We start from the raw sequence: 10,610 nt of genomic DNA on the forward strand, positions 1-10,610 counted from the left end.
AAAAAAAAAAAAAAAAAAAGAAAAAAAAAGAAAAACGGAAAAGATAGAGACTATTTGTGTGTGTGTGTGTATGTGTATGAGAGAGAGTGAGAGAGAGAGAGAGAGAGAGAAAAATAGAAGTAATGGAGAACTATCGGAACAATGATAATGGGATACGATAGAATAATATTAATAATAATAATAATTAGAATAATAATATTAATAATAATAATAGTAAATAGTAATAATAGTAAATAACAATAATAATAAATTAGTTCTGTACAAAGTTTCGCTTCGAACATGATATATAATATTAATACCTAAGAACGGGTCGGACGACATTCGGCATCGTCCGCCTCCACAGCATTTCGTATATATGTATATATATACACATATATTACATATACTTTATATATATGTATATATATAAATATATATATGTATGTATATATATATGTATGTATATTTCATTTTGCTCCCCTGCTGTCCAACTCGTCTCGCTAAAGTCTCTTCCTCCTGGGTCTTCATCGTCTTCTTCATCTTTCGTTTTTCTTTCTGTTCAAGGACTCAAAGTCTCCTCGTCGTCATCAACGTTGACGAGGATCGTCCCGCGCGTGATCATCCGGCGGAACGTCCGCGCGCGAGTCAACCTCTTTCTTGCCATCAGAACAACAACACCAACAACAGCCTTGGTGGCAGCAACCAATGATACCGTCGCCGCCAACCATTGTCGTCATCATCGTCATCGTTGTTGTCATATCGTCATCGTCGTCATCATCATCATCATCATCATTATTATCATCATCATCATCATCATCATCATGATCATCGTCGTCGTCGTTGCGGCAAAGTCCGATGGAACGTTCTCACGCGCGACGTCCCGCACAACGGGAGGGAGAGAAACAAAGGAATCGCGAAGAAACGCACGCCCGTTCACCCGCTGGCCCATAACGGAGAGCCAAGCGCGGTGTACCACACGCTTGATGACTACGTAGCATTCGTGGTGGTGCTCGTGCGTACGTACGTTACGCACAAAGGGATATACATCGTGCGCGTGTGTTCCTCTGTCGCGTCGGTTGGTGGTTGCGAGAGAGCGTGGAACGGTATGCAACTTCGAACGAACGTGAAAAACACAAAGAGAGGGGGAGAGAAAGAGAGAAAGAGAGAGAGAGAGAGAGAGAGAGAGAGAGAGAAAATAAGAGTTCTCGGAAGAGTTCCTTTTCTCGGGTTTGTCGCGTGTGAGTCGCACGCGGGAGCACGCACAGCTTATTTATTTTTTTCGGTCATTACGGAGGAAAGAGAGAGAGAGAGAGAGAGAGAGAGAGAGAAAAGAAAAAAAGAAACAGTTCGTTCGTTCACGAATTACATAAAGAGTCCATCGTAATCTCGCTCGATCGTGGCTCGTTTTCTTTTTTTCTATATAGTATTAGAACAACGGTTGTGGAGACACTTGGGATTAAGGAGAAAGAGAAACTACACTTCTGTCGCGAGCGTCGCCGCCAACGACGTGTCGTGCCTATAGTGATCGTCTATAACGTACACTCCACAGCCGGTCTCGGTACCACCGCCACCGCCGCCGCCGCCGCCGCCGCTACCCGGTGGACCGCTGCCACCTTCCGTGATGGTCGTCGGCCTCTTGAGCAACGCCGCCTCCGCCGCGCAACAGCTGTCCGTCGTCGCGTTACCGGCGAACACGGACGACCTCTTGGCACTCTCGATCACGCCGACACCGACGCCTATGCCGAGACCAAGACCCAGACAGTCCTTCTCCTTTTGGAAGAGGTGGGACGCCCTGTGCGCGGCCGCCTCCGTGTTCAGTTGTTTCGTTGTCCGCGTTCGGCCGTCCTGCAGCACCGGTTCTGGCTTGTAACCCGAGCAAGAGCTATCCAGCGTGACGTCCGTTTGAAACGACGAGTCGAGGTCGTCCTGTCTGGCAGACGCGGCGTTGTTCACGCTCTTGTTCGCCGTCCATGTGTTCTTGATCATGTGAGCATCCCCGGTGCCAAGTGTACACACGCTGCCGCCACCTCCGCCGCTGATCATTCCGCTACCACCGCCTCCTAGCAGTCCAACGTTACCGATACCAACTCCGGTACTTCCGGTGGAGCCGACACCAGCTCCACCACCCACTCCCCCCATAACACCGCCGCTTCTCTTGCTCATGCTACTGTGAACAGCGTTCCGTTCGTTTTGCAGCCTGGCCTCTTCGTCAGCCTTCGCCTGTTCCCTCTTCTGCCGCCTCTTCATGCACATCACCGCCACTGCGGCTACCAGAACGAACGCCGGGACAGCCGTCGACAGGGTTGCTATCACCACTACGTGCTCGGTGGTTAGACCGGCGTCTCTCGGCTCGGCGGACGCGGACGCGACGTGCCTGGACAGATTGCCCGGCCAGTAACTTGCTCCAGATGGTGGTACAGCAGGAACAGCAGCAGCAGCAGCAGCTGCTGCGGTGTTGGAAGGTACCGGCAAGATGGCCGTGCCGCTTCCAACTTCCTCCGAGCAAGTGTCACCGTGCCAACCCTCCGGGCATTGGCAGAGGAACCCGTTCACTCGGTTCAGACACGTGCCACCGTTCCTGCAAGGCGCGCTTCTACACTCGTCCACGTCCACGCTACAGTCTTTGCCGGTGAAGCCAGGCTTGCACGCGCACCGATAATCGTTCGTACCCGATATGCACCGGCCACCGTTCGCGCACGGCTTTGTCAGGCAATAATCGACTTTGTCTTGACACAATCGACCGACGTATCCCGGCACGCACTGGCAACGAAACTGATTGACTAGATCCACGCAGGTCCCACCGTTCAGACAGGGATCGCCTTGGCAGTCGTCAATGTTCGTCTCGCAGCGTTCGCCGGTGAAACCGGCCGGGCAAGAGCACCGGAAGCTGTTGCCGAGGTCCGTACAGGTGCCGCCGTTCGAGCATGGATTCGGGGAACACTGGTCGAGCTGGGACTCGCAGTCGTTGCCCGCGTAACCGGGCAAACAGCGGCACACGTAGCCGTGAAGAGAGTCGTCCTCGCAGGTGGCTCCATGATGGCAGGGAGAATCTCGACAGGATCTCGAGCTGATCTCGCAGTGTCGGCCGCGCCAACCGGGTGGACAGGTGCAACGATAATGTTGCCTGTTGGTGGACGACGAGGATGACGAAGACGAAGACGACGACGACGACGAATCCACGGAGCTTTTGCCCAGACTGGAATTGCCGTAGGGCGGATCCATGGTGCACGATCCACCGTTGAGACAGGGATTCGAGTCACAGTCCAAAAGCGGCTTCTCGCAGTTAGTGCCGTTGAAGCCTGGCGCGCACGAGCAGGTGTACAAACCCTGGCCGTTAAAGGTGTTAAAGCAGGTGCCGCCGTTCAAGCAGGGCTTGTGATTCGTGCAATAGTTGAGGTCCTGGTTGCAGAACAAACCGCCCCAGCCTTCGTCGCAGAGGCACTCCCAGGGCTTCTGACAGCTACCGTGAAGGCAGCCTGGATATCTCACGCACTGGTCGCAGTACGCTCCTTTCCAACCGTTGTGGCATCTGCAACCGAGACAAGAGAGCACGTTGCTCGTTAGCTCTGCTCATCGGTTTGCTGCTTTTCTTCCATGTTCGACGAACACGGGGAGAAAGTAACCGCGGCTACGCGCAGCCAGCCAACGGGAGCTTTCCTTTTAACTCGACTGCGCGCGTGCAAGAGGAGAAACTTTTTTTTTTTTTTTTTTTTTAGAGGATGAGGAAACGGTGTGCCGTGCGCGATTCGACTTAAACGTGTTAAATTGGCAGATTGTTTTCTGCAAATGCCGCGAAAGATATTAGTTTTACTTGGCAAGTAAGGGTAGAGAACTTTGAAGAGAGATTAGGAGAAGCAAGAACGTGAAAGTGCATCGTCGGCGAATCAATCGTGAAACTTTTTGTCGAAGAAGAATAAGAGAAACGAATGAACATTTTTTTTTGTTCCAAAATTGGTAACATTTCCTCGTTAATGTATATTTAAGTAAAGCTGGGATAATTTCTATCCAATGATATCACACCGACGAGTTCAGAAAAGAAAGCGACGAATTTACACGGTTTGGTCGCTCGTTACGGTCCGCGCCAAGCGACGTCGAGTCTTACGATTGTGGAATAACTCGCTTGGGGAAACGACGATCGGAATAGTCTTCTGTATAGACTCTCCGGTCGAAGACGAATGTCAAAGACCTCGTTAAACGCGTATGAAAAATGATGAAACGCGATGGAGGACGGGCAATAAAGAGGTAGGAGAGATGGGACGAGGAGGAATCCCCGTTTCCAGGTAACCGAGCTTTATACCGGGTGACTCTCTACGAAGGTACGACTCGCCAAGCAAAGTAGTGTAACGGCGACTAGTAGACTCTTAATTACTTCGATCGTTAAATAGTAATCGATCGTCGCGGGGAAGTAATTTCAGGGAATGTGATAAAAATAGGGATGCTGCTACCGTCGATAAAATTAATCGAACTTCCCACGGTACGACGCGGTGGTATCTCGTCGTCGATCAAACTTTCGTTCCTTTCGACTAATTCAACTAATTGTGCACGAGCAAAAAGGAAAACTTGCACTTGTGGCGAGAAATTTACGCGAACCGTTCGGTTTTAGGTTGTTCGACGAAAGATCCAGCGGAGGAAAAACGGGACGAGGAGGAAAGACAAAAGGGAGGAGAGGAACGCGAGCAGAAAAAGGAGCACAGTTCCCCGTGACACGAAGGTGGGTAAAGGCCGCGGAGATGAAAAAGAGAACGAAGGCAAGGAGGAAGGCAATGCAGAAAGGAGCTCGATCCGCGACACAAGAGGGAGAGAAACGACAAGGATATGGTCGCTTAGCCATTGCCGTCCATGGGGGTTTTACACGCCGATGTAGGAAGGACAAAGAGGTGAAAAGGTAGAACAAGAGCAGGTATTGAAGAGACGAAGAAGGACTGTGTGTGCACACATACACAGGTATAAATACATCTTTTATATATATATATACATATACTATTTACATTGAGGGAAGAAATAGAGAAAGAAAGAAAGGAAGGAAGAAAGATGGAAAGAGAGGAGAGAAGAAATAGAATGAACAGGAGGAAAAGAAGAAAGGGAGAGGAAGCGGTGGAAAGGTGGTGAGAAAGAGACAAAAGAGGAGGTTGACGAAGAAGAAGGAAAAGGAGAGAATTGTTGGGAGAAGGGAGGAAGAACCTTAGCCAAGAGAGACAGGAGAGGAGGTAGAATTCGAAGGAGAGTGGGGAGACGAGTCGTCGAGTTGTGTTCCCACGGTTCGAGCCTCAGCACAGCCGTTCAGTATGCGGGTCAAGGAAAGGTTACGCTCTTCTGTGTGTGCGCGCGCCTTGCTCTGCCCACTAATACCCATCCGCTTCTCTTTCTCTCTTTATATATATGTATGTACGTGTGTATATATGTGCGCGCGTGTGTGTGTATTATATATATTATATATGTGTATAAATGTATATATATGTATGCATGTTGCTATATATCGGAACATAGAGAGAGAAAAAGAGAGAGAGAGAGGCTCGTAGCTGTCGACGTCGCATGACTATACCATTAAATCCCATGTACACACTAAGAGAAGCGTAATCGAGAGAGGGAGAAAGAAAGACGAGCAGCAACACTACCCGATCAAAGTGTAGAAAACGTAACGAAACGAGCTGAACGTGTCACTACATATATGCATATTATATATATATTAAAAAAATTGTAAAAATTCATAATTGTTCATATATAGGTGAGTTTAGCCAATGAGATGCTCCAACAAACTGTGAATTTTTCGAGCTGTCTTCTCTTTAGCGAGCGGCTACAGACCGGTGCTGCAGCTTGCTTTCAGCGGTAAATGATCCTATTCGCGAATTAGAATGATGCACGAGGCAAGTCAAGCTAGAAAGTCGGCAGAGTGCTGATACTCGAAACCATCGAGTAATTGCCGAAGTATCGGAGAAGGGAATACGTGGTTTGGCGATCGCAGGAATATCGGTACCTGTGCATATTAGCGCGCGCGAATACCGATATTCGAAAGATACCAGTGTTCGAGAGTGTATCGATAAGGGTATAATTGGAGATAGTGGTATATTCGAGTATAGGTACGAAGTGCAGATATCGATACCGAGAAGAAATTGCGAATATCACAGGAAGTAAGGTGGATTAAACGAGTTTGAGTGAAGAATAAGATGCTTCGATCTCTTTCGGGCTTCGAAAATTTCAACGGGACATCGAAAGGCCGCGATTCTTTCACGTGCATATGTACATGCGTACCACGAATGGGGCCAACATCCCACGAAGCTCGAGATGGAGACTGCTTCTAGCGATTGTATCGACTATTTCCACGCGTACGGTTACGCAACCAGAAAACAGATTGCCCTTTGTCCACGTAGTACATGCCGCTATTTATTCAAACATCTTTTTCCCCTCGAAACTCGATCGATCCCCGTAATTCTTTCAAAACGTTTGTGATCGCGGGTATTTTCGTACACGCCACGAATATCCACGCGTTAATTATAGCCCGACCGCGAATATTTTTGCTTTGCGGCGACAAAACATCCAAAACAAAGTATCGAGCGTCACGGATCTCTCTCCGGCTGGAGCCTCGTCGCGTTTCGAAATTCGCGAAAAAAATCTGAATTTACACAAGCGTGACGTTGGTACGACGTCTTACGTTGTAATTAGAGAAAATTAACACGATGAAAAATTTACCCTGAGAGAGAACCTAAGCTTATACTTGTCGCTTGCAACAGAGATTTTTCCATCCGCGCGTGAAAATCCGATCCACCGAGTCTGGGAACGAAGAGTTTTGCACGAACGATTTATTAACAATTCCCTTTATTTATTTATTTACTTATTTATTATTTACGTTTTTACTTATTTATTATTTACGTTTTTATTTATTTATTTATTTACTTATTTATTATTTACGTTTTTACTTATTTACGATTTTATTTATTTACAATTCCCTTTATTTATTAATTTCAACAATTCCCTTTATTTATTTATTTACTTATTTATTATTTACGTTTTTACTTATTTATTATTTATGTTTTTATTTATTTATTTACAATTCCCTTTATTTATTAATTTCAACAATTCCCTTTATTTATTTACTTATTTATTATTTATTTTTACTTATTTATTATTTACGTTTTTATTTATTTATTTACAATTCTCTTTATTTATTTATTTCAACAATTCCCTTCATTTATTTATTTATTTATTTATTTATTATTTACGTTTCTACTTATTTATTATTTACGTTTTTATTTATTTACTTATTTACTCGTTTATTATTTACGTTTTTATTTATTTATTTGCTTGCTTACGGTATGCCCGTAAATTTCAATTTCGGGACGTTTAAAAGACGCGCCGCGTGCGCCCACAGACTCTGGGACAACTGGCCCGTCTATTTTCGAAAATATTATTACGCCAGCTACCGCGACAGCTATCCCTGAGAAAAGAAAGTGAAGGACGAGGATGTCGGAGGAGAAACATTGAATAGAGCTCTAGAGAGAGCTCCTCGATGGGGGGGACTGACGGCTGCGGCTAACGGGACAATTAACCCCGGTCTCGTACAGTAATTAGATGATCGAGTTAACTCTAAACCTCGGGTTAACGTCGCACCGAGATTCCTGTCCCATGCAGAGACCGAACGGAATTGCCGCGAAATCTTCACATCTGCTCTCAAGTACATCCTTGTTCTAAATATTCGAGCGTCGCGATTTTTGAGAGCTTCAACAACCGATGGCTGAATTCCTTTCATCGCGTGCCAACCATCGTTCACGATCTATAATAATACACGATGAGCTACCGTACGAAGGTGACAACAGCGAATTGGATAAATAACACAGAGTAGCCAATAGAGTGTTCCCACAGACGGACGTTACAATTTCACACAATCGCGTGAAATCGTATATACAACTTTGGAAAAATGTGCATCGATAAACTTCTACGGTATTTCTATCGATATTTCTATCGATCAGAAGTTAATGAAAGTGAAAGAAGACACTAGTCAGGACAGTTTGAAATTTTCAAAAAAATCGATTTTTCTTCTTTCGTTTTGTTTTTTTGTTCTGTTTTTAAATGGTAGTTTGAAGTCTTAGAAATGGGATACAAAAGGTCCTAGCCTTTAAAATGACTTATTTATGACTTACTTATTTCGGAGTATAATAATAAATCAGATACAGAATGATTGAATTTCTATCGCTGTTTACAACTTTAAGCAGCATTACAAAGTGTAAATCGTGCGATTCAAGTATTACTTTTGGTGAATCGAATATTAGGGGAGTTGGATTCAATTTAGTTGCGAATTGTAGGAACTGTGAGCCGCGATATATAAGTAAAACAAAAAAAAGTAAGTAGAGGATACATATGAAAAAATGACGTTCTGAAACTTTAAAACGCGTTTTTCTCGAAACTAGGTGTTTAGAAACGGTGTGAAAGATATCCCGGAATCTAACCAACCGATTACTGTGAAACTTGGTACATGTCTTTAGTGTAACATTTACTAGGGATTCACGATCGAACATTTTTTAATTTTTAACAATTTCGAAAAATATAAATAAAAAAACGTAGAAATTCTTGGTGTAAATTCGATACATCAAAAATAAATGGCTGTTGTTTTCATAATTTTCACAGAATTGAAAATGTTGGATCGTCAATCTCTAAAGAATATTGTTTACTTTTGAACTTTTTTTGCCCTTTTTGTTGCAGCTAATCCTGTTTGGCTGGAATCATGCACACCGATAGGCAATGTAAAAGAAAGTTATGTAATATATAAAATATGTAATATGTAATATAATAATATAATGTTATGTAATATAAAATATGTAAAATATGTAATATGTAATGTAATATAATAATATAATGTAATGTAATGTAATGTAATGTAATGTAATATAATAATATAATGTAATGTAATGTTATGTAATATAAAATATGTAAAATATGTAATATGTAATGTAATGTAATGTAATATAATAATATAATGTAATGTAATGTAATAATATAATGTAATGTAATGTAATATAATAATATAATGTAATGTAATATAATAATATAATGTAATGTAATGTAATAATATAATGTAATGTAATGTAATATAATAATATAATGTAATGTAATATAATAATATAATGTAATGTAATGTAATAATATAATGTAATGTAATGTAATATAATAATATAATGTAATGTAATGTAATGTAATGTAATGTAATGTAATATAATAATATAATATGTAAATAATATAATAATATAATGTAATGTAATGTAATGTAATGTAATGTAATGTAATGTAATGTAATATAATAATATAATAATATAATATGTAATATGTAACATGTAATATAAAAGGATGCCGTTTAAAAAGTTTAAATAAGAGCCCTCTCTTTCTCTCTTTTAACGTTGCCTTTTTTCATATAACGTTCATAATGTGTACAAAATAAACCACGAAAGCTCGTGTCAATCAAATATGTACTTCTTTTTTTTTACTAGCTCTCCAAGGTATTCGTGACGTTTTAATGCCCCCTTAGAAAAGCACGGGTGAAACTTGAAAGAATGCATCGTTCTGGCAACGGTGAAAAAGATTCGCGCGCAAGCGAGGAACAGTGAAGAAGCAGCGGCGTATTTATAGAGCAGAATCGCCGACAAATACAGAAATTCTCGAATCGATCTCTGCCCTCGCTGTTAGATGCTCGCGATACTTTCTTTGCCGAATTCGAAGGTTCAACGACACTGGATGGACGAAAGTAGAAGAAATCGGAGGAAAATCGAACGAAAAAGTAGCGAAAGAGAATTCGGAGTTTGGCGGCAAAGAAAGTTCGAGCCGGCTGCTTCGAATTCCTGTTCGTCCTCTTCGACCCACGAACCGATCATCGTGCATCATCGCGCCTCTAACTCGCGAAATCGCCGGTGAAACAAGGAACGAGGGGAGAACTGCAACACCCGGAAACGAGTTCCACCGATGATATTCTAATCGAACGACGCGGAAACTGGTAGCTATGCTAACAAGAAATACTTGATATTGGACGAGTCGAGAATTTCGATATTTTACAATATATAACGGCGAATGCTCGAATCTCGATTGCACGTTCGTTTGGCAAATCGTTGCGACGTCGTATAGAATTCGAATTTTGAAGCAGATGTCAATAAATAATATAATAATTCTTTAATGAACAATTAATAAACGTCGTGTAATTAAAAAAAGTGAACAGACGGTCGCAATAAATCTCCGATTTAACATGGACGACCCATGGGAATAATGGACAATGGAAGAGACCTGAAGAATCTTACGCGGAATTTCGACGATTCGTATAAGAAAGGATTGAAGAGAGGAGAGAGAACGGAACTGAGAAAGATTCTCACGGGACGAGACAATCGACACGGCTGGATCGTCGATCGCGTTACATTCATTAACGATCGAAGCTCGGTTATCGAGGCGTCGTTATTAATCCCGGCACGAGTGTGATGCAACGCGCGCATGTATCGAGCCAGGAATGTAATATCAGTAAAGGGGAGGGCGAAAAAAAAAAAAAAAAAAAAAAAGAGTTAAAAAGATGAAAGAAGAAGAAAAAGAAGAAGAGCAAGTTGGCTACGTGTACACGTTATCGTGAAAGGAAAAGACAGAGAGAAGAAAAAAAAAAAAAAAAA

General features: G+C 42.7%; 1 protein-coding gene across 2 annotated transcripts in view; it reads right to left on the reverse strand.

Moving 5' to 3' along the window:
* Positions 1-42: 42 nt before the first annotated feature.
* Positions 43-10,610, reverse strand: part of LOC122538808 (neurogenic locus protein delta) — a 57,245-nt gene continuing 46,677 nt past the window's right edge. For both annotated transcript variants that reach the window (XM_043673193.1, XM_043673194.1), the window contains exon 6: positions 43-3,508. In XM_043673193.1, coding sequence (XP_043529128.1) covers positions 1,453-3,508 — 2,056 coding nt within the window. In that variant the 3' untranslated portion in view covers positions 43-1,452. The remainder of the gene's footprint in view (positions 3,509-10,610) is intronic.

Source organism: Frieseomelitta varia, unplaced genomic scaffold, assembly GCF_011392965.1.
Source record: "Frieseomelitta varia isolate USP_RPSP 00005682 unplaced genomic scaffold, Fvar_1.2 scaffold_179, whole genome shotgun sequence".
Classification (NCBI taxonomy): domain Eukaryota; kingdom Metazoa; phylum Arthropoda; class Insecta; order Hymenoptera; family Apidae; genus Frieseomelitta; species Frieseomelitta varia.